The sequence below is a fragment of the Lepidochelys kempii genome, chromosome 2, assembly GCF_965140265.1.
Source record: "Lepidochelys kempii isolate rLepKem1 chromosome 2, rLepKem1.hap2, whole genome shotgun sequence".
Taxonomy (NCBI): domain Eukaryota; kingdom Metazoa; phylum Chordata; order Testudines; family Cheloniidae; genus Lepidochelys; species Lepidochelys kempii.
The window spans coordinates 96,710,519-96,735,714 of record NC_133257.1 but is presented as its reverse complement, the minus strand read 5'-3'; the positions used below and the strand labels follow the sequence as shown (position 1 = coordinate 96,735,714).

General features: G+C 42.4%; 1 protein-coding gene across 1 annotated transcript in view; it reads right to left on the bottom strand.

Annotated features, from left to right (window-relative positions):
* The window catches only part of CCDC102B (coiled-coil domain containing 102B), a 316,005-nt gene that overhangs the window by 72,927 nt on the left and 217,882 nt on the right, over positions 1-25,196 (bottom strand). Inside the window, exon 7 of the mRNA XM_073329434.1 lies at positions 8,457-8,560. Coding sequence (XP_073185535.1) covers positions 8,457-8,560 — 104 coding nt within the window. The remainder of the gene's footprint in view (positions 1-8,456; positions 8,561-25,196) is intronic.

Genomic DNA, 25,196 nt, shown 5'->3' with positions numbered 1-25,196 from the left:
CTCACAGTTCATGGGCATTATACTGGTTAATTAATATCTTGAACGCTTTATTAGTAATAGTTCTGCATAAAAAGATTTTCCACTGGGATAAATATTAACAAGAAAACTGTGTTTTATTTAAAGTTACGGAATTTAAGAGTATGAATGAAGAGAGATGGGAAATTGTCAATTAAGTAATTTAGTGTGCTGTGAAAGTTACATATATTACATATATTACCTGAGATTTCTAGATACACTGTATGTCAGGACGAAGAAAGAAAAGGAGGACTTGTGGCACCTTAGAGACTAACCAATTTATTAGAGCATAAGCTTTCGTGAGCTACAGCTCACTTCCTCAGATGCATATCGTGGAAACTGCAGCAGGCTTTATATATACACAGAGAATATGAAACAATACCTATTCCCACCCCACTGTCCTGCTGGTAATAGCTTATCTAAAGTGATTTCCAGCACAAATCCAGGTTTTCTCACCCTCCACCCCCCACACAAATTCACTCTCCTGCTGGTGATAGCCCATCCAAAGTGACAACTCTTTACACAATGTGCATGACAATCAAGCTGGGCTCTTTCCTGCACAAATCCAGGTTCTCACATCCCCCCCACCCCCATACACACACAAACTCACTCTCCTGCTGGTAATAGCTCATCCAAACTGACCACTCTTCAAGTTAAAATCCAAGTTAAACCAGAACATCTGGGGGGGGGGGGGTAGGAAAAAACAAGAGGAAACAGGCTACCTTGCATAATGACTTAGCCACTCCAAGTCTCTATTTAAGCCTAAATTAATAGTATCCAATTTGCAAATGAATTCCAATTCAGCAGTTTCTCGCTGGAGTCTGGATTTGAAGTTTTTTTGTTTTAAGATAGCGACCTTCATGTCTGTGATCGCGTGACCAGAGAGATTGAAGTGTTCTCCGACTGGTTTATGAATGTTATAATTCTTGACATCTGATTTGTGTCCATTTATTCTTTTACGTAGAGACTGTCCAGTTTGACCAATGTACATGGCAGAGGGGCATTGCTGGCACATGATGGCATATATCACATTGGTGGATGTGCAGGTGAACGAGCCTCTGATAGTGTGGCTGATGTTATTAGGCCCTGTGATGGTGTCCCCTGAATAGATATGTGGGCACAGTTGGCAACGGGCTTTGTTGCAAGGATAAGTTCCTGGGTTAGTGGTTCTGTTGTGTGGTATGTGGTTGTTGGTGAGTATTTGCTTCAGGTTGCGGGGCTGTCTGTAGGCAAGGACTGGCCTGTCTCCCAAGATTTGTGAGAGTGTTGGGTCATCCTTTAGGATAGGTTGTATATCCTTAATAATGCGTTGGAGGGGTTTTAGTTGGGGGCTGAAGGTGACAGCTAGTGGCGTTCTGTTATTTTCTTTGTTAGGCCTGTCCTGTAGTAGGTAACTTCTGGGAACTCTTCTGGCTCTATCAATCTGTTTCTTTACTTCTGCAGGTGGGTATTGTAGTTGTAAGAAAGCTTGACAGAGATCTTGTAGGTGTTTGTCTCTGTCTGAGGGGTTGGAGCAAATGCGGTTGTATCGCAGAGCTTGGCTGTAGACGATGGATCGTGTGGTGTGGTCAGGGTGAAAGCTGGAGGCATGCAGGTAGGAATAGCGGTCAGTAGGTTTCCGGTATAGGGTGGTGTTTATGTGACCATTGTTTATTAGCACTGTAGTGTCCAGGAAGTGGATCTCTTGTGTGGACTGGACCAGGCTGAGGTTGGTGGTGGGATGGAAATTGTTGAAATCATGGTGGAATTCCTCAAGGGCTTCTTTTCCATGGGTCCAGATGATGAAGATGTCATCCATATAGCGCAAGTAGAGTAGGGGCTTTAGGGGACGAGAGCTGAGGAAGCATTGTTCTAAATCAGCCATAAAAATGTTGGCATACTGTGGGGCCATGCGGGTACCCATAGCAGTGCCGCTGATCTGAAGGTATACATTGTCCCCAAATGTGAAGTAGTTATGGGTAAGGACAAAGTCACAAAGTTCAGCCACCAGGTTAGCCGTGACATTATCGGGGATAGTGTTCTTGACGGCTTGTAGTCCATCTTTGTGTGGAATGTTGGAGTCGGAGTGACCAGTCGGAGAACACTTCAATCTCTCTGGTCACGCGATCACAGACATGAAGGTCGCTATCTTAAAACAAAAAAACTTCAAATCCAGACTCCAGCGAGAAACTGCTGAATTGGAATTCATTTGCAAATTGGATACTATTAATTTAGGCTTAAATAGAGACTTGGAGTGGCTAAGTCATTATGCAAGGTAGCCTGTTTCCTCTTGTTTTTTCCTACCCCCCCCCCCAGATGTTCTGGTTTAACTTGGATTTTAACTTGAAGAGTGGTCAGTTTGGATGAGCTATTACCAGCAGGAGAGTGAGTTTGTGTGTGTATGGGGGTGGGGGGGATGTGAGAACCTGGATTTGTGCAGGAAAGAGCCCAGCTTGATTGTCATGCACATTGTGTAAAGAGTTGTCACTTTGGATGGGCTATCACCAGCAGGAGAGTGAATTTGTGTGGGGGGTGGAGGGTGAGAAAACCTGGATTTGTGCTGGAAATCACTTTAGATAAGCTATTACCAGCAGGACAGTGGGGTGGGAATAGGTATTGTTTCATATTCTCTGTGTATATATAAAGCCTGCTGCAGTTTCCACGATATGCATCTGAGGAAGTGAGCTGTAGCTCACGAAAGCTTATGCTCTAATAAATTGGTTAGTCTCTAAGGTGCCACAAGTCCTCCTTTTCTTTTTGCGAATACAGACTAACACGGCTGTTACTCTGAAACCTGTATGTCAGGACATGTCTGAACTTATTCATGTAAGTCAGGATAGTCTGCAGAGCATGTTTCTGTACTCCATATTGTTCTGTCAGAAATGGGCATCACAAAAAATTCAGCTCTTGGTGCAAATAAAGCATTAACTTGCTCTAAAGAGCAGAAGAGGTATCATGGGAAACTTTAAAAAACACTATTTTAAGTAGAACATTATGTCTTGACATTTAAAATGCTCATCATTTCCTGTTATTCCCTTTCCTGAAGTTCTAAACCCCTCTTGTAACATCACCACAATCTCCACAGTAGTCCAGTAGGGTTATCACAACATTGAATAAGTTACTTCTTTATGTCTTTATACAAGGAATAAGAAACAGCAGCAGAAAAGGATTTATGAAACAAAGATTGCTTTTTCATACAAATATTTAATAAGAAAAAAAGGGAAAAGCTGTACCTAAAATATTTCACACAATTGCTTTGAAAAAAGAGCTGTTTAAGAATGATTCCTTTTGCATTGTCCTTTATTATTCACTCTTATCATGTGAATAGTGCTCAACAGATAATCTGCCTCAAAGATTAAAATGTTTAAAGTCTTGTCAGTACACAGTTGGTCATTTGGGGCTGGTGGAACTAAGCCACCCAAACAATGACCCAGATTTCAAACCCACTATAGAAACTGCAGTATCAATCATGCAGCTGTTTCACAGAACCATCTGTTGTCACAAGGTGGCTCCTAGTTGGGCCAGAGCTTCTTCAATATCTTGTGACAAAGCTCTATCCTTGTCTCTGTGGGTCCCGAGTTTCCTGGCAGATTTTTGCTATCCTCAGAGGCTCACTGTGACCCACCATGTAGCCCTTCTCTCTCTAGAGGCAAGGGTCACAGCCTACTGAGCCATTTTCATAAGCCATTTTCATAAGCCAGTGGGGGAAGTGAGGAGAAGCTATCCTCCCTCGCCCAGTCTCTGTTGTCTTTCAGTCTCAGTGATTAATCAGGGGGGCAAAGGGGTGAGCCTGGGCCCGCCCTCTACTCCGGGCTCCAGCCCAGGGACCCTAATAGTATCAACTATGATAGCTGACTTTTTAGAAACGGGACACGTACCATTCCCTGGGCCACTTCCCCACAGTAGCCCCCACTTCCTTGAGATCCAGTTTACCCTTACCTCAGGGCCTCCTTCCTTGTGACTGATATGGTTTGTACTGCTCAGTCTCTCCAACAGTGTGACTTCCTCCTCCAGCTCCTGACATGCACCCCACCCCCCCACTAACTGGGAGGTTTTTAACTTCTTTCAGCCAGCCCCGATTGGCTTCAGGTGTCCCAATCAACCTAGCTGTCTCCACTGCTTTCTGGAAGGATCTTAATTGTCCTCAGGTGTCTTGATCAACTTGGAGCAACTGCCATTTGGTTACCATGGTAACAGGGATTTGTTTAGCCTGGGGCTAACATACCTGTTTCTTACTACTTTCCTTTAGCCATCTGGCCTTGCCCCATCACAATCTGCAGTCCTTCAGTGGCTGAAATCCACCAGGCCACCACCAAGGAACTTCTTTCTGGTTAACAGTATCAGTGCTCCAATATCTTCTTATTAAATCCATTTAGTCTCAGATGCTCCTCAAAGCACCAACTCAAATGGGAATCCTGGTGGCAGCAGGTGGTACTGTAGTAGTATAGCCACTTTACTAATACTACCTAGTTTCTAGAGTGTCACTGACCGGAGGGACATTGCTATCAGTACCTAATGGACAGCTGACTCTGCTGGTCAGTATTGTATGGCCAAATTCCTGCAGCGGTATTTAGAAATGGAATTTTTAAAGGGCCTTTGAACTTGAGAAGGGTTTTCTCATGATTCTGTGCATTACTAATTGTCTCCTTAACAAAAACAGGGAATGTTAATAAGCCTTAAAGCTTGGAAGAGCTGTAATATTTGTATTTCCATGATAAAGCTATAAAATACAGACATAGTGTTAAAAAGAAAAGAGTAGCTGTTGATTTTATTGTGTAATAAAAATATTTATATTACCATGACACAATGCTATTTCCTTGACCTTTCACAGTGTAGTGTGCTGTACATCGATCTCTGTCAAGAACATACCATCATGTTTATTGAGATGACCTGGCATTTTAAGACAAGCACTCAGATTTTTATGGAGATGATCCATAAAAGCCCCATAAAATTTGCCACTGTAGAATAAGGCAGCCTAGTGGAACCAAATTTTGAAGTGCTTTGAAAACATTACAAAATGTTTTTCAATGTGGTCAAACAATTTTCATGGAATTAAGGCATGATGCAATAAACCTATTATGTTTACCTCTCTGACAATGCAGGATGGTTTCCTACAGCACATTGCTCCCTATAAATATGATGAACTGGTTAGTCCATTCCAACTCTTGTTCTCAAGTGATGGGATGTGAACCACTTCCCAAGGGATATCATTCTGCAGCCTGATAGATCTCCTTGTCAGGATATAAATACAGAACACTTTCATTCTTACTAATTCACTATGAGTTAACAATAATCTTCTATCTGTATAGAGGGGTAGTTATCTTGGTGTTCTTTACAACCACAATGTATGAAGTCATTTCAGGCTCACTATTCACTTGGCTTTGAAAGTCTCTGGGTAGGGAATGAAAGATTGGATTCCTTTCTATGTCCCACTATAAGCTGCTAAAACATTATTCTTGTTGTTATGGGTTGTTATGTCTGGGTTGTTATGTCTGGGTAATCTTGCAACATCATCAGAGAGTCTTCTAGTCTCATTTTTCAGGCCATCTCCTCCTTAATAGTCTTTTTAAATTCATACAATTTCTGTCTGATTGCAAGTCTGTATCCTATATGCTACATAGCTTTCTCTCACAACTTCACAGTGTTCAGGGCCCCATTACCTATATAGATAAGGCCAATTATCTGCTCAAGTTCACTCTGACCCATGATATCCACTTTCCTTTACCTGGATCCAGTTGGGAGACCCTTGGTCCAGTCCTGCTCCAATCGCTAGTATTTAACCCACAGTAAAACAGCTTCAACAGGAGAGATTGAGAGACCCCTCTCCCCAACAGAATACCCCATAGCTCAGTGGTTAAAGCACTCTCCTCAGAGGTAGGAGAGACAATGTTCAAATTGTCTCCCTGCCTCTGGCAGGGGAGGGGGATTGAACTTGGGTCTCCCACATCCCAGGCAAGTGTGCTAACCACTGGACTAAGAGTTATAAAGTTGGCTCCTCCTCTTCCTGCCCCCCAGTTTGTGTGAAATGAGGTAGGCACTTAACCCATTCCCTCAAGAAGTGGTTTAGGCACCTAATTCACCTGGGGTTCCCATTCATGGATCACTAGCAGAGAGAGTTACCTCCCTGCAGTCTGGACTTAGTCATCTATCTCCATGAGGGAGTAGGGCTTAGGACACACCCCTGTCATTGGCATCTCTCTTTGGCTAGCTTGGACAGCTCCCTGTCTAGCTTACTGGCTTTTGTGGATTCCATTCTTAGGTGTTTATCTCCTCCCCATTCACTGTATAGGGAGCCTATACCTAACTCAGACTTTGTGGATTTCTGCGTTGTTTCTAGGCACCTAGGAGTTAGGTGGTCAGCACTGCAGCACTTAAGTTTCTTTGTGAATCTTACCCCATATTCCCAGTCACAGGGAAGAAACCCAATTGTACAGTTGGGTGGGCATGCTGATAAGCAGTTGACACAGATAGACTTGGATCTGGGTATGACAACCCAAGAGTGTGAAAATTCTGAAATTCTACCCCAGGAGAGTAAAGGCACAAGGACTGCCATTTGTGGGGGTGCACTCAGATACCAGAAAGGGGACAAAAGTGCAGCTAGTCCCATAACTGTGACATATACCATTAGTAGTCTACTATGTTACCTTTAAAACTCAAAAGTCCCTATATGTACATTCCTCAATCTCTTTATCCATAGTTTACCCTCAGGGTAACTTTAAGCAGTACAATCTGATCAGACACTTAGGGTTTTTTTTTTTTATCCATAGGTAGGATAGGAAGGGAAAAGATATAAAATGTTTTAGTTTCTAACTCATTTCAGCAAGGAGTGAACAACCAATGGAAGACTGACCTAAAGCAGCATGGTTCCATAGGGAAATCTTGAACCCATGACATGCAAGTGGGTTCAAAATACATCCAACTTTGCATATTTTAAAATATATCATGAAAAAATATGACTGAATGCTACCTTTCTCAAAGTACACCAGAGTCCTAGCATCCCTGATTGATCACTTGTAAGCCTAATTCTCCAGTACTTTGCACTTTAGGCTGTCATTTATGAGTGCAGAGTGAGTACACATTTAGCGTTTTTGTACAGGTGTAAGTGATGGCATAAGGTAGGCTCAGAATTAGTCTAGTGTGAGCAAGCAAATAGCTGTAATCTGTCTTTCAGCTGTAACACTTAGGAAAAAAAAAAAAAAACAACACCATACTAACCAGCAGCAACAAAAAAAGGAAAAATCTTTTAATATATTCAAAAAATACCACTTTCTGAAATGTAAATTGGCTTTTCAGCCTCTTGGATAACATGCAACATGGTTCACAGTCAACCAAGATAAGCATTCAAGTTCAGGTGAGATGCTTTATAAATATAAACACATTATATGGGTGGGTTAGATGTGTTTTCACAATATGTATATTTTGCAGTTTTGTGAGGAAACAAAAGTGGTGCAATATATACCTCTTTGAATGCTCCAGCTTCAGTTTGACACCCATATTTATACCAACCCTTGTGTTTCCAGAAAAAGCTACACTTGAAAGTAGCCTCTTTAGTAACAGACAATTAATGGAGCAGCATATATTTGCCCCAGAAAAGAAGTGTGTCAGTTGTACATTTCTTTGGATATCATCTATGCTATTGGATAATGAAATAAACAATGAGAATATTGAGTATACTCCTGTAATCTTTGCAAGAATGGCAGGTTCCATCCTCGAGTGGTGGATTCATAGTCTACTAGAAACAGTTTTGATATATATATATATTATATACTATATATAGTGAATAGTAAAATACATATATATATGTATTTTACTATTCACTATATCCAGTCCCACATGAATGCTCACTACTTACATAAATGCACACAGACACACATGTGGGTGCACAAGGGTATAGGAGAGGTACAGGGAGACTTTCCCTACTATGCAATGCACCATCACGAAGGGATCAGTCACACTTGCAGTCCCTTCATATCCTGAGTGGTGTAACTTATGTCTGGCGATGAGAGCTAGAACCCTACTCACTGTAACGGGAGGGGAGAGGTGTCGGAAGAAGGGAAGGCCAGAGTGAAGCATGTTTTTTATCCTACTTAGGAGGAGCGCAGGAGGCACGCCCCCTCTGCATGTCGAGAACTCCACTGCAGAGCCTGTCTCACACACTAAGCACTAAGCTGGGTGGCGCAGCTGCACAACATCCCCAGCATGGGGCCCCAGAATATCCTGATTAACTGCACCTATTTCTTTGTGTGTTTATCCATTCTCACCCAGACTGATTAAAAACCAAATGACACTAGGAGCTTGAATGTATTCATATGAACCAGAAATGTAGGGGGAACCAAACAATTGCAACAGTTACTAGACAGATGTAAATGTGACAGATCATCAGTGAAAGCGCATCTTCACTTGATCTTCCTGTATTAACATTCCAGCCTAGATTCAAAGTATTAAAAGTGTAAAGCACTCACCTGCTTTTCAAATGATTAAGCTGAATCTGTAAATTGTCATTTGCCTCTGTCTGCTCATCCAGAGATCGCTGTAGCTTTCGAATCTGGTTTAGTGAATCATCGAGCTGAAAGCAAACAGACCTGATTGGTTTTGAAATGTACCACGCACGTTTTTACCATGAGTGTTATTATAATAGACACAAATAACATCCACTTATATTTGAGGTTAATTTTTTTTTAAAGTTACATTTGTGTTTGAGATTTTATCACACGTGTTTTGTTCTCTCTCACAAGCACACAGAATCAGGATCTTTTTTCTTAGTAAGGACAGATAACATTGTACTCAGTGCTAAATGTTGTCACGTTTTATTTCCTATACATCATTTTCTGTGAAATACATGAAATATCCTATTTTCTTAGCTTTTTTGTTAAAGCATCACAAAGTTTTATGGACAATAAGGAATAACCTAGAACATTTATTCTAATTATGTATGAGGATATTTTATCTGTCCTTGTATATTTCCCCCAGTTTTTATGCTGCTGTCAGTAAAGTACCTGCCAAGTCACTGGAAAAGCAATAAAATGCAATCATAATTTAAAAATAAGGTCACAAGTAGCTTTCTCTGTAGAATTCTAATTTGACTTCTATGAAACTTGTAGAATGAAACCTGGTAACAGGTGAAAGTCAACCAACTTCTAGTTGTTGTTACCAACCCACCAAGGCACAGCCAGCATTTTAGTAAGGGGCTCCCATAAGTATTCTCCCTCAGCCTGTGATAAATAAATCTCCATGTCCCAAAGCTTTGTGCGCTTGTAGGAAGGAGTCTTCAGGGACTGGAGAATCTATTCATTTTCCCAATTAAACCAAAGAAAAATTAATTGCCTCCCAAGACAACAAAATTTGGCAATCAAGTTTATCTAAAGCTGCACTCTGTGGGAGGAAAAAAGCTTACATTTTTGTTCCTTAAAAATGTGTTCAACTGGGTCAATTTCAAATGGAGGGCGCAGGGCGACAGATAAAGTCCTGTTAGTGGATGGATATAAAGGTAGCTCTGACACAAATTGCCTTGCACCAAATGGCAGATGTTTGCAGAATAACCTGGTCCATTTCTAATGAAAATAAATAGGTTGCTGGCAAAGTATTTTTTTTATAAACCCCTAGGATAAATAATCTTTTTCAAGGATAATTTAGCAGTATCCCAATGGAGTTCATCTCTCAGCCACTCCTCAGAACCCAGTATTCCCTTAAATCTGCTGGGAACATATTAAATGGGAGGCTTGCAGGCACCCCCAAAGATACCTCTAGATCACAGGTTTTATAAACATAGGCTCCTCCCAGGCTTGCTTATTTATTTCAGTTTGTACAAGATTTACTAAGCACCCATCCAGTGCTGCAGGCCCTAATTACACAATTTAAAATCCACAGGAAATAACTATCTGCAAACAAAATAGCCACCTCTATAGAGCACGTAGAACCTTCCAGCCTTCAACTCACACTTTCCCCAAACCCCAGAAAAATAGGTGGGCTTTGCAGCATGCTAGCAAGTTAATAGATCTGGATTCTGACAGCCCAATGTAGAGACACAATTCCAAAAGGCAAAGTCCACTCACGCCAGCCAGCCAGCTGTCTCATCCCTTTTAGACAGGGTAGCTCAGACTTGTTCTCAGCAGAGGCAGTACTGAATGGGGAAAAAAGGTGGAGTCTCAGAGTTTGTATTTACTAAAACGTGCTGTAGCATGTTATACGGTGCTAACCACCACGTACTAAAATGCTAGTGTGGACTTTAGCATGTACTGAGCTGGTCAAATCAAAGCAAGTGGGGAAGTGTAGGCTTCAACATGGTTAGATCAGCATCTGTTAAAGTTGCCTTTGCCTACACTAGCAGTTTAGAATGAACCTGCTGGCCAACACCATTCTAACACCACACTGTTTATCCAAAGCCTCAGATGACCAGAGAGATGGTAAACCAAACTCTGTAGGACTTGATAGGTTAAAACAAATTCCTTGAGCTCCTTGAGCTCAAAATTGGCAAACCTAGAAAGAGTCTTCAGCAAACTCTCTCCCACTAAGGAGTTACAGTTTTGGAAAAGAGTCACACTGAATTTTAGGGTACACACACAGTGCAGCAAAGTTTAAGGCAGTGGTCTCCAAACTGGGGTGCACAAGATGATCCCAGGGGATGCACGGCAGCAGGAGTTTTTTTCTTTGGCGGCAGCTCTGCATGTCCATGGCTGGTGTTCCCCTCCAGCAGCCCACCTGCGGCAGGTCTTCCGGTCTTATTCCATCGGCGGCGCGCATGTGGCTGGTCTTCCGATCTTCACCCTGGGGGTGCGCGAGCCAAAAAATTTGGAGACCACTGGTTTAAGGGACTGTGAAACCACCCCTTATAACCTTCCCCAGAAAGAATTGGCAACACTTGTTTTAAGCAATACAATAAGTTTCATTTTAATTCTCTTGTTCCACTTATTGTGATCCTCAGAAGTATCTAATCTATCTACAGGAATTATGAGTTACATATAATCTTGGTACCTGGGCCCTTGATCCAACAAAAAACTAAAGAATATACATAGTCCTATTATTTCCACTGGGACTACACACATGCTTAAAGTTGCAGTTGTGCTAAAATGCTTTGCTAGATATGGGTCTAAGTACAAGGATCCAAGTACAACTGGAGAATGATATTTTAACTTTATGTAAGGGGACTGTTGCCCCCTTACTAACACTCAGTGAGGGTGTTTTAGTTGCTAGCTCCCAGTACTAAAAGGGGGGAAGGGTCGATGGGGGATCAGGACCCTGAGACTGACAGCCCCCAGGAACAATGGGGAGAGGCCAATGCTCCAGGTCAGCCTGAATGACAGGGCGGGCAGGCTAATCAGGGAGTCAGGAGGCAAGGGGAGTTCCATCCTTCGTGTGAGCTGGAATTGCCTGGGTCAGACAGAGTGGGGCCGAGATAAGGAGAAAATAGGGGCCCAAGTTGAGCTGGGGAACAGAGCTGTGCCAGACCCAGAGGGACCAGAAAAGCAGCCCAGAGAGAGCATACCCTGTGCTGGGAGTAGAGCTGCAGCCGGAAAGCCAGAGGCATAGCCCAGAGAGAGCAGACTTGTCTTGGGACGAGAGCAGCAGCAACGAGAGGCAGAGGGGCCAGAGAAGCAGCCCAGGGAGCTGGAGGCAGAGCAGCAGCCGTGCTGAGACAGAGTGAAACTGGAGCTGGGGCTGGGGCTGGAGCTGGAGCAATCCGGAGCCGGGTGTGGTGAGCAGCTGGGGAGAGCGACGGGGACCCTGGGCAGTGGGCCCAGCACAGGGAGACACCTCAGCCAGGAGGCTCTGTAGGCCACACTCAGAGGGGGATTGGTAACCCCGACGGGGGGGAGGAGAGGGGGAGAAACACTGGGAAGAAGGGCCCTGACACCTAGAACCTGAGAGTGTGTGGCCATCACCAGAGCGAGTGTCCAACCCACAGCATCCCTGCAGCACAGCCAGGGCCTGAGAAGAAGGCCTGGGACTTACAAGGAACAGACTGTGAACTGCCCTGACATTCCAGAGACACTGTTTGTGATGTTCCCTGTCACAGAGCGGGTTGATGTGTTTCCTTTAACCTTTCCCATTTTTCCTAATTCTTTTTAAAATTAATTGTTGATTAAATAACTTGCATTTGCTTTAACTTGTATGTAATGATCAGTGGGTCAGAGAAGTGCCCAGTGTAGAGAGAGTACCCCGGAGTGAGGATATCCTAGCCCCTGTCCTAGGTGACCACAGCAGGGTTGGGGGTCGAGCCCCTCAGGAATCCTGGGCCCAGCCTTGTTGGGGTTACGAGGACTCTGCCAGACAGGGAGCGGAAGGGGAGTCCTCAAGGGCAGGGAGGCCACTGGGTAAAGGAAGTGGGAGCAAGGACTCAGATCCTTTCGCCAGCCCACTTGACCGGGGTTGTGAAGAAGCCAGGAAAGTTCCCCACAATAGCGGGACTATTCCCCCGCTTACATTTATCTTTGCAGTGCAATGTTGCAGTGTTGTAAGAAGCCTGGTAAATGCTTACCATTACAGATATCCTATTCCTATCAATGGCAGTTATATGCAGACTAAGGGCAGTATATGGTCCACTGTGACTGATATTGCTAATCAATAGCTTTCTATTGTAGTGAAAAGCGTTGTGGTGGAGAAGGGAGAGAGAGAGAAAAAGAAAGAACTCTGTTTCTGAAATGTTAATATCAATAATCTTAGTTCACAGCATTTCTATGGCAATAATTACTGGCTGGAATTAATGGTCCGCACCACCTTCAGCTAGCTAGCCATTTCATCAGCAGGAAATGCCTTGAAATTTATTCACAATATTGTCCTATTCTTATTGTGATCAGTTTATAAAGGCTGCCATCAAATCATGTTCACAGCAAAGTGTTAGTTACCTGAAACATGAGACATTAACACAATAACTTGTACATGAAGGAGTCCAGAACAGATATTCATTCTTCTTTTTTAAGTGACAAGTGTTTGAACTTTCTCAACTATCTTTTATCATGTTCATATGCCTTTAATAATTGCGTCAACGTCTCAGTTTTACCTGGTTTTCCAGTGAATTCCTTCTGATCAAGACACTGCAGCTAAGTTTGTCACTTAGGGATGGGTTTTAATTTTTCCATCTTTGAAAGGTGAAATATTTGTTGCATCTTTCATCATTTTTTTTTCTAAGATGCATTACTTGTTTGCAGCAAAGCAGGCCAGAATCTTCACTTATTTTTACTTTCTATCTTTGTAGCGAGAAATTCCAGAATAAACAGTACTAATGAGATTACTCAGATTAATCATGTTCAAAATTACTTGGTTTAAAGTGGTCTAATTCAACATGCTCACAGCAGAGGAGGTACCTTGTGACTGTTATGGGGTATGGTTTAACCCCATAGTTTTTGGGCATCTGATTCAGTCATCTGAGGCCTCTTATTTTACTAACAATTTACAGAAAGCTCAGCACTACAGAAAACTTTAGAACCAAATTATTGTAAATGACCTCTATTTTCTTAGATGCCTTTTTATTTAGATTTGGTACTTACATTCTCTCTACCTAAATACCTCCTCCAGTTTCAACTGGATACAGTGTTTTAACTCTGTTTTCAGTCCTAATTTCTTATGTATTGCTATGTGCAGCTCAACAGCTGTTATTCCATGCCTCCATTTACCCATGCGTAAAATGGATATATTGTGTTTCACATGATCTTTAACAACTACTGACATGTACGATTTTGCCACTTTTGCAAATCTATAGATGTGGCTAAATGGAGGGGAAAAAAAGAAATTGTGATTTTCTTTTGGGGGAGGGGGGCACAGGAGTTGTATTTCTTGCAGATTAGCATAGTTTTACTACATGATACGTCTAGTAATTTTTTTCAACCTCAAGGTATGAATTTTAAAAATATCCCAAACAAACTGTGGTAGTAAGATAAACAAGCATTTTCTATAATCACACATTCTCTATCCAATAAAATGATTTCTTCTAAACATCATTGTTTAATTTAAAAGGAATAATATCAACTTTTTGGTTGTCACTTATTTCTTATTATAGCCAGTGCTGAATTTTCAATTGGAATGTGGGGTATTGGGCGGTGGTGGGGGGGACGGTGAACAGAAAATGTAGTATCTGCAATATCAAAAGCTTCCACCGGAAATTTTCATTTTTCCATTGGGAAAACAGAAATGAAATATTTTGTTTTGGGTTGCATGATGTTGTCCAATTAAAATATAATCATGCAAATCACTATTGCTACCACTGTTACATAATTGCAACTAATCTTATACAAAGTGTAACATACAGCCAGAAAGGGTTAAGCAGCTTGCAGGCTGAACGACCCAAAGCCAACCTTTAAAAACATGTTAGAAAGTATGTGAATGTTAATTAGGGCCATTCAATGCTAGATAGGCTAGAACTTTGAAGTGCAAACCTGTATTTTTAGATAATTAGAGGTGATACTAATTGTGTGTATTTTAGATATTAGCCATGTAAACAGGCAGTTTCTGTCTGTCACCATAACTATTAATTTCGAGATCAACAGGGAATATTAACATTTAGATGAATCTTGGGTGAAATAATGTCATTGTCTATATGTCTCTTTGAAGCCTAATGGGTAAATTGCCCTATGTTAATTTGTGTAACTAATTACTGGTGGTGTTTAGGAAACAGAAGGTTACATCAAAAGCCTATTGTTTACCCAGGACTGTATGGTCAAGTGGATGCTAGAACACTGTATAAAAGACTCTTGAGTCCTGATCCTGTTTATCTCAAATCTTAAGCTTCATCAGGGGAAGTTTGAGTCACAAGATTGAGATCCCAGTCCTAAACTGAAACTCTGAAAAGATATTGGACACTGGCCCATAACCTATGGACTAAATTACAAAAGAACTCCTTGCAACTACAAAGCTCACCATCTCTGCTATGAATTTGAACCTCAAGAATTATACTCATGCCTGTATGTATACTGATCTTTTAATCAACACTTCCTCTTCTTTTTTTTAATACATTTTAGTTTAGTTCATAAGAATTGGCTGTAAGCATGTATTTGGGTAAGATATGGAATATTTGTTAAACTGGGAGGTTATGTGTCTGACTCTTTGGGATTGGTAGAATTTTTTTATATGATGACTAAGAATCTCATTAATCCGCATCTGTCATAAATATAAAGGGAAGGGTAAACTCCTTTAAAATCCCTCCTGGCCAGAGGAAAAATCCTCTCACCTGTAAAGGGTTAAGAAGCTAAAGGTAACCTCGCTGGCACCTGACCAAAATGACCAATGAGGAGACAAGATACTGTCAAAAGCTGGGAGGAGGGAGAGAAACAAATGGTATGTGTCTGTATGCTGCTTTTGCCAGGGATAGAACAGGAATGGAGTCTTAGAACTTTTAGTAAGTAATCTAGCTAGGTACAAGAAGAAAGCCAAGGAAAGTGTGGGCCCCTTATTGAATGAGGGAGGCAACCTAGTGACAGAGGATGTGGAAAAAGCTAATGTACTCAATGCTTTTTTTGCCTCTGTTTTCACTAACAAGGTCAGCTCCCAGACTGCTGCGCTGGGCATCACAAAATGGGGAAGAGATGGCCAGCCCTCTGTGGAGATAGAGGTGGTTAGGGACGATTTAGAAAAGCTGGACGTGCACATGTCCATGGGGCCGGACAAGTTGCATCCTAGAGTGCTGAAGGAATTGGCGGCTGTGATTGCAGAGCCATTGGCCATTATCTTTGAAAACTCGTGGCGAACCGGGGAAGTCCCGGATGACTGGAAAAAGGCTAATGTAGTGCCAATCTTTAAAAAAGGGAAGAAGGAGGATCCTGGGAACTACAGGCCAGTCAGCCTCACCTCAGTCCCTGGAAAAATCATGGAGCAGGTCCTCAAAGAATCAATCCTGAAGCACTTGCATGAGAGGAAAGTGATCAGGAACAGCCAGCATGGATTCACCAAGGGAAGGTCATGCCTGACTAATCTAATTGCCTTTTATGATGAGATTACTGGTTCTGTGGATGAAGGGAAAGCAGTGGATGTATTGTTTCTTGACTTTAGCAAAGCTTTTGACACGGTCTCCCACAGTATTCTTGTCAGCAAGTTAAGGAAGTATGGGCTGGATGAATGCACTATAAGGTGGATAGAAAGCTGGCTAGATTGTCGGGCTCAAAGGGTAGTGATCAATGGCTCCATGTCTAGTTGGCAGCCGGTATCAAGTGGAGTGCCCCAAGGGTCGGTCCTGGGGCCGGTTTTGTTCAATATCTTCATAAATTATCTGGAGGATGGTGTGGATTGCACTCTCAGCAAATTTGCGGATGATACTAAACTGGGAGGAGTGGTAGATACGCTGGAGGGGAGGGATAGGATACAGAAGGACCTAGACAAATTGGAGGATTGGGCCAAAATAAATCTGATGAGGTTCAATAAGGATAAGTGCAGGGTCCTGCACTTAGGACAGAAGAACCCAATGCACCGCTACAGACTAGGGACCGAATGGCTAGGCAGCAGTTCTGCGGAAAAGGACCTAGGGGTGACAGTGGACGAGAAGCTGGATATGAGTCAGCAGTGTGCCCTTGTTGCCAAGAAGGCCAATGGCATTTTGGGATGTATAAGTAGGGGCATAGCGAGCAGATCGAGGGATGTAATCGTTCCCCTCTATTCGACATTGGTGAGGCCTCATCTGGAGTACTGTGTCCAGTTTTGGGCCCCACACTACAAGAAGGATGTGGATAAATTGGAGAGAGTCCAGCGAAGGGCAACAAAAATGATTAGGGGTCTAGAACACATGACTTATGAGGAGAGGCTGAGGGAGCTGGGATTGTTTAGCCTGCAGAAGAGAAGAATGAGGGGGGATTTGATTGCTGCTTTCAACTACCTGAAAGGGGGTTCCAAAGAGGATGGCTCTAGACTGTTCTCAATGGTAGCAGATGACAGAACGAGGAGTAATGGTCTCAAGTTGCAGTGGGGGAGGTTTAGATTGGATATTAGGAAAAACTTTTTCACTAAGAGGGTGGTGAAACACTGGTATGCGTTACCTAGGGAGGTGGTAGAATCTACTTCCTTAGAGGTTTTTAAGGTCAGGCTTGACAAAGCCCTGGCTGGGATGATTTAACTGGGAATTGGTCCTGCTTCAAGCAGGGGGTTGGACTAGATGACCTTCTGGGGTCCCTTCCAACCCTGATATTCTATGATTCTATGTGTTAGATTATGATTTCTTTAAATGGCTGAGAAAGGAACTGTGCTGAATAGAATGACTATTCCTGTCTGTGTGTCTTTTTTGTAACTTAAGGTTTTGCCCAGAGGGATTCTCTATGTTTGAATCTAATTACCCTGTAAGGTATCTACCATCCTGATTTTACAGAGGGGTTCTTTACTTCTATTAAAAGTCTTCTTGTAAGAAAACTGAATGCTTTTTCATTGTTCTCAGATCCAAGGGTTTGGGTCTGTGGTCACCTATGCAAATTGGTGAGGATTTTTACCAAACCTTTCCCAGAAAGTGGGTGCAAGGGTTGGGGATTTTGGGGGGAAAGACGTGTCCAAACTACGTTTCCCAGTAAACCCAGTTAGAGTTTGGTGCTGGCAATGGAGATCCAGGGACAAGGGATAAAATTAATTTGTACCTTGGGGAAGTTTTAACCTAAGCTGGTGAAAGTAAGCTTAGGAGGTTTTCATGCAGGTCCCCACATCTGTACCCTAGAGTTCAGAGTCGGGGAGGAACCTTGACAGCATCATATTTGACATGAGTATCTAGGTGGAGGCCTGAGGCTGGGTTACTTTAAGGGAACTGTGTTATTGATGTCTGAGTAACCAGTGAGGTATAATAGAAGCTGTTTTGTGCTGGCTTGGTAAATTTAAGTATTGGAATATCCACCAGCTTTGGGGATTGCCTGCCCCATTCTGTGCAGTTCACCCTAACTGAGTGACCTCAGCTGGCTCCTCTGGGCTTCCAGTCACAGTTGGTTGGACACAAATCAGAATATTTGTGTTTGTTGAACTTACATATAGCATTTCATTCTGAGTTTGTTCCACCTCAAAATTGCTGATGATTTGGCACTCACAACTGAGTCCTGTAGCTTTAAAGAACTTGAAATGACCCCTACATCTGACCTTAAGATCACAGGGGAATATTTCCGAAAGTGGCAGATGAGACCAAATCTGAGCTGCCCCATAGTCTCTATTTCCCCCTTGATAACAGAATGGCACAAAACACACTGTCGAGTTTTGTGGTGAAACAGTGTTTTATGACCCAAAGCCAACATATCTTGGTCTCATTCTTCACTGCACACTGCCCTTTCATGACCACTTCAAGAAAGTAGTCTTAAAGGTAAGACGCACATCATCACTATTCAAAAGTTAGTGAGAATAAGCTGGGTATCAACTGCTCTCGTGCTATGAACGTCAGCTTTGGCCCTGGTGTAATCAATTGAAGAGTACTGTGCACCAGTGTGGATAAGAAGCTGTCACACCCAATTTATGGATAGGCAGCTGAATCAGACCATGTGAATCATCAAGGGAACTTTAAAATCAACACTTCTACTTTTACTTTCTGTATTAGCAAACATTGAACCTCCAGCTATCTGTCAAGATATAGCCCTAGCACCAGAACTTAAATGCACCAGAAATTAGTCAGAACTTCCCATTGGAGAGGTTATGGATAGCATTCCTCAACAATGCTTGAAATTGCAAAAACCACTGTGGGCCACATGTGACCACCTTATGGCTCTGGATCTGGCCAGGGAATGGCAGTGTCTGGACCTCATCTACTGTTCCAAACAAGTACATTATTACTTACTCAACAAGCCGCCCTAATGGTTTTGACCTGCCATGCAGACTTTGGACCACATTGAACAGCATCTGAACAAACCATGGAAGATGCAGCTAGTTGATGGGTAAGTAGAAAATCAAAGACTCCCATTGTGCGGCTGTTGTGAGAACATCCAAAGCATCCAGGGACAGCCAATGGTAGTCAGGCTGCATTGCTGTCTGAAGACAGGTCAGAATGTTGTGGGCAGATCTCCACTGACCCAGTGGTGGAACACTCCACTACTGCTAGGGCCCTGGGCTGGGACCCGGTGGAGTTGGGTGGACCCAGGTCCCTCTACCCCCTGCCACCCCTGGGATGGCAGTCTCCCCACCTTCAGCCAGGAGGCCTGGGTTGGTCTACCAACTGCCTAGTTAAGATGCTAGACTGGTACTCACCCCCGCCTGAGCCCTAGACTGTTTGGTGCCCAACTCTGCTTGGGGGCTCGGGATCATAGACTACTGATTACTCTGCCTGAGGGCAAGAGCCTTAGACTGTTTGGTGCCCCACCCCACCTGGGGTCTGGGCTCCTAGGGTACTCCCTGCTCTGCTCTATCTGAAGATTTGAGCCCTAGAGACAGCTATCTTCTCCCTTGTACAGACTGCCATTCCAGATGCATGACAGCAGAGGCATGGCCTCCCTCGGAGGGATGGCTACACATGCCTACAAGTTACTAGTCATATTTTATCTGAAATAGTTTACGGTCAAGATCAAAATCAATCAAACAGATTACCTCTGTTTTACAGATCTTGCTACTCTGATTCCTTGACACTAGGGTTGAAATCCTGGGCTCACTGAAGTCAATGAGAGTTCAGCACACTCACACACACACACATGTACGTCTTATTTTGTATACTGCCTTTGGGCCAAATCCTGATCCCAAAGAATTTACTTGGAAAACTCCATAAGAGGGCTTTCTTCCTTGAATGGCTGACTCACTGACTGTTCTCAGTTGCTTTCCCTCAAAAGCATTCACTCTGAAGAAGAACAAGCTTCCAGGAGTTTGCTTCCTGGGGCCCACAAGACTGTCTAGGAAGAGGAGTTTTCAGAATGGTGCTTCCAAATTCCATGAAAGGCACCATTAGTGGTCTGCATACATCCTAATATCTTTAATAAAGGCATATAGTGTCCATTTTGCAGAAAGCATGTAGTGATTCTGATCGGGAACACTGTCTCATAGAGCCAGGAAGTCTATCATACCAACACTCTAAAAAGCTGAAAGTGGTACTATGGTGATTAGGTAACACAGAGCACCATGATGACAGCCAGGTTATTTTTGAGCAATGCTGTCAGACAGTGGCACAGTAACAGAGACTGATCCTCTGAGATCAGAGAGAGAGCACTTACCACCTTGCAGGACTACACAGAGAAAGTAACTAAAATACACATTTGCAAATGGATGGCAAACTTAAATGCAAACTAAACATGTGGGTTTTTTTTAAACCTAAGCTGCATGTATCCTTGAGAAGGTTATGGCATCAATGAGAGAACAGTAAAATCATGCTGGCTGATTATTTCCTTTCTAATCTATTTTAGAGGGAAAATAAAGGCATCTGTAAAAAACAATATATAACGAAAGAAAGGGGAGGTTGATAGTAATGAATATAAACCAGAAGCTAGGAACTGTAGAAAATCAATAAGGGAAGCAAAGGAACACAAAGAGAAATCTATGGACAATAAGGAGGAGTATTTTAAGTATATTAAGACAAAAATAATCCTAACAGTGGTATTGGTCCATTACTAGAGGATAATGGTAGAATTAACAACAATGTAGAAAAGTTGGGATTGGTCAATACGTATTCTGTTCTGTATTTGGAGAAAAAACAGATGATGTTGTTATTTGATGATAATTATGACACTCTTTCCATTCCAATAGTATCTCAGGAGGATGCTACTAAAGGAAGACATTTTAAAATCAGCAGGTCTGAATAACTTGCATTCAAGAGTTTTAAAAGAGCTGGCTGGCAGGCTCATTGGATCTTTAATGTTGATTTTCAGTAAGCCATGGAACTCTGGGGAAGTTGCAGAAGACTGGGAGAAAGCTAATGCTGTGTCAATATTTAAAAGGGGTAAATTGGATAACCTAGGTAATTGTCGCCTCTCAGTCTGACATCAATCCCAAGTATGATAATGGAGCGGTTGATACAGCACTCAATTAATAAAAATTAAAGGAGGGTAAAATAACTAACACCAATCAAAATGGCTTTATGGAAAGTAGATCCTCTCAAACTAACTTGATTTTTTTTATGAGTTTGCTTAATAAAAGTAATAGTAATGGTGTAATATACTTAGACTTTTGTAAGGCATTTTACTTGGTACTGCATGACATTTTAATTAAAAAAAAAAAACTAGAATGATATAAAATTAACAAGGCACACAATGGGTTAAAAACTGACTAACTGACTGGCCTTAAATTCTAATTGTAAATATGGAATCATCACCGAGCAGGTGTATTTCTAGTGGGATCCCGCAGAGATCAGTTCTTGTTCCTATGTTGTTTAACATTTTTATTAATGATCTAGAAGAAAACAAAATCACTGATAAAGTCTGCAGACACATAAAGATAGAAGGCATGATAAATAATGAAGACAGGTCTCTGATACAGACAGACCTGGATCTCTATACAAGCTGGGCATTAGCAAACAATGTGTGTTTTAATACACCTAAATATAAATGTATATGTCTAGGAATAAATAATGCAGGTCATGCTTGTAGCATGGGGGACTTTATCCTGGGAAATAATGACTCTAAAAAAGATTTGGGGTCATGGTGGATAGTGAGCTGAACATGACTGCCCCTCTAGGCCACAGCCTGAGCAATGAGTAAAATGCAGTAGTTAGAGGCATAAACAAACAGAAGATTCCAGAGGAGATCCTGGCAATTACAGGCTAACGAGCCTAATTTAAAGTAAAGAAAACTAAGTAGCCATGGGATAAGAAGGAAGGTCCTCTCATGGATCAGTAATTGATCGGAAAATAGGAAACAAAGGATAAGATGAGTGGTCAGTTTTCACAAGAGAGGTGAACAGCAAGGTCCCCTCAAGGATGTGTACTTGGACCTGTGCTGTTTATTATTTATCTGAAAAAGGGAAGTGGCAAAATTTGCAGATGATACAAATTTATTCAAGATACTTAAATCCAAAGCAGATGGCAAGGAATTACAGAGGATCTTGCAAAACTGCGTGACTGGGTGACAAGATGGCATGGGAAATTCAATGATGAAAAGCACAAAGTAATGCACATTGGAAAAATAATCCCAACTATTCATTTATAATGGTGAGTTCTAAATTATCTGTTACCACTCAAGAAAGATCTTGGAGTCACCATGGATGGTTCTCTGAAAACTTCTACAATGTACAGCAACTGTCAAAAAGGCTAGCAGTACGTTAGGCACTATTAGGCAAGAGAAAAAAATCTGACAAAGTAATTTAATGCCACTGTATAAATACATAATGTGCCCTCACCTTGAACAATGTACCCAATTCTGGTCACCCCATCTCAAAAAGAATATAGTGGAACTGGAAAAGTTTCAGAGAAGGTCAACAAAGATGAGCAAATGTATGGAATGACTTCCATATGAGGAGAGACTACAAGGATTAGGGCTATTCAGCATGGGGGAAAAAACAAAACAAAAACCAAGTAATGGGGGTTATGATAGAGGTCTTGAATGCTGTGGAATAATGAATAAAATCATGAATGCTGTGGAAAAAGGGGAATAGAGAAGTGTTATTAACCCTTTCCCATAATACATAAGCCACGGTTCACCCGATGAAGTTAATAAGCAGCAGGTTTAATACAAACAAGAGGAAGCACTTTTTTCACACAACTAATATGTGGAACTCATTACAATGGAATGTTGTGATGGCCAAATGTATATCTGGATTAAAAAAACTGTATACGTTCATGGAGGATACGTCCATTAATGGCAACTTGCATTGAGCTGCCAAGCTCAGGGAGACCCTAAATCTCTGATTGCTCGTAGCCAGAAGTTGAAGACAGGTGGATTACTCCGTAATTGCCTTGTTCTGTACCCTTCCCCTGAAACATGGGTCATTATCAGAGTCAGCATACTGGACAAAATGGACCGTGGTCTACTCAGTATGGCAGCTCTTGTCTTTGTATGAGTAGAGAGGTTATTTTACCTCCTTATTTGGCACTGGTTGTTGCAGGAATACTGTGTCCAGTTTTGGTGTTCCAATTCAAGAAGGATATTGATAAATTGGAGATGGTTCCTGGAAAAGCGATGAGAATGATTAAAAGATTGGGAAAAATGCCTTATACTGCTAGACTCAAAGAGCTCTGTTTAGCTGAACAAAGAGAAGGTTAAGTAAGAACTGGATTAGAGTATGTAAGCACTCATATGGGGAACAAGTATATGGCAATGGGCTCTTCAATCTAGCAGACAAAGGTATAGCACACTAAAGTTTGAAGTTGAAGATAGACAAATTCAGACTGGAAATAAGGTGTACATTTTTAACACTGAGGGTAATTAACCATTGGAAAAAAACTTATCAAGGGTAGTGGTGGATTCTCCTTTACCAACAATTTTAAAATCAAGATTGCCTTTTTCCCCCCTAAAAGATATGCTTTAGGAACTATGTTGGCAAAATGATCACAGTGGTCTCTTCTGCCCTTGGAATTGCCATTGGCCATTATCTTTGAAAACTCATGGCCATCGGGGGAAGTCCCGGAAGACTGGAAAAAGGCTAACGTAGTGCCAATCTTTAAAAAAGGGAAGAAGGAGGATCCTGGGAACTACAGGCCGGTCAGCCTCACCTCAGTCCCTGGAAAAATCATGGAGCATGTCCTCAAGGAATCAATTCTGAAGCACTTAGAGGAGAGGAAAGTGATCAGGAACAGTCAGCATGGATTCACCAAGGGCAAGTCATGCCTGACTAATCTAATTGCCTTCTATGATGAGATAACTGGTTCTGTGGACGAAGGGAAAGCAGTGGACATGTTATTCCTCGACATTAGCAAAGCTTTTGACACGGTCTCCCACAGTATTCTTGTCAGCAAGTTAAAGAAGTACGGGCTGGATGAATGCACTACAAGGTGGGTAGAAAGTTGGCTAGATTGTTGGGCTTAACGGGTAGTGATCAATGGCTCCATGTCTAGTTGGCAGCCAGTATCTAGCGGAATGCCCCAAGGGTCGGTCCTGGGGCCAGTTTTGTTCAATATCTTCATTAATGATCTGGAGGATGGTGTGGATTGCACCCTCAACAAGTTTGTGGATGACACTAAACTGGGAGGAGTGGTAGATATGCTGGAGGGAAGGGATAGGATACAGAGGAACCTAGACAAATTAGAGGATTGGGCCAAAAGAAATCTGATGAGGTTCAACAAGGACAAGTGCAGAGTCCTGCCCTTAGGAAGGAAGAATCCCATGCACCGCTACAGACTGGGGACCGAATGGCTAGGCAGCAGTTCTGCAGAGAAGGATCTAGGGGTGACAGTGGATGAGAAGCTGGATATGTCAACAGTGTGCCCTTGTTGCCAAGAAGTCCAATGGCATTTTGGGGTATATAAGTAGGGGCATTGCCAGCAGATCGAGAGACATGATTGTTCCCCTCTATTCAACATTGGTGAGGCCTCATCTGGAGTACTGTGTCCAGTTTTGGGCCCTACACTACAAGAAGGATGTGGATAAATTGGAGAGAGTCCAGCGAAGGGCAACAAAAATGATTAGGGGTCTGGAGCACATGACTTATGAGGAGAGGCTGAGGGAACTGGGATTGTTTAGTCTACAGAAGAGAAGAATGAGGGGGGATTTGATAGCTGCTTTTAACTACCTGAAAGGTGGATCCAAAGAGGATGGATCTAGACTATTCTCAGTGATAGCAGATGACAGGACAAGGAGTAATGGTCTCAAGTTGCAGTGGAGGAGATTTAGGTTGGATATTAGGAAAAACTTTTTCACTAGGAGGGTGGTGTCCTCTTCTACCACTGAGAATAATCTAGAATCATCCTCTCCAGACCCTTAATCATTTTTGTTGCCCTTCGCTGGACAATCTCCAATTTATCCACATCCTTCTTGTAGTGTGGGGCCCAAAACTGGACACAGTACTCCAGATGAGGCCTCACCAACGTCGAATAGAGGGGCAATCACGTCCCTCGATCTGCTTGATATGCCCCTACTTATACATCCCAAAATGCCATTGGCCTTCTTGGTAACAAGGGCACACTGCTGACTCATATCCAGCTTCTCGTCCACTGTCACCCCTAGGTCCTTTTCCGCAGAACTGCTGCCTAGCCATTCGGTCCCTAGTCTGTAGCGGTGCATTGGGTACTTCCGTCCTAAGTGCAGGACCCTGCACTTATCCTTATTGAACCTCATCAGATTTCTTTTGGCCCAATCCTCCAATTTGTCTAGGTCCCTCTGTATCCTATCCCTGCCCTCCAGCATATCTACCACTCCTCCTAGTTTAGTATCATCCGCAAATTTGCTGAGAGTGCAATGTACACTATCCTCCAGATCATT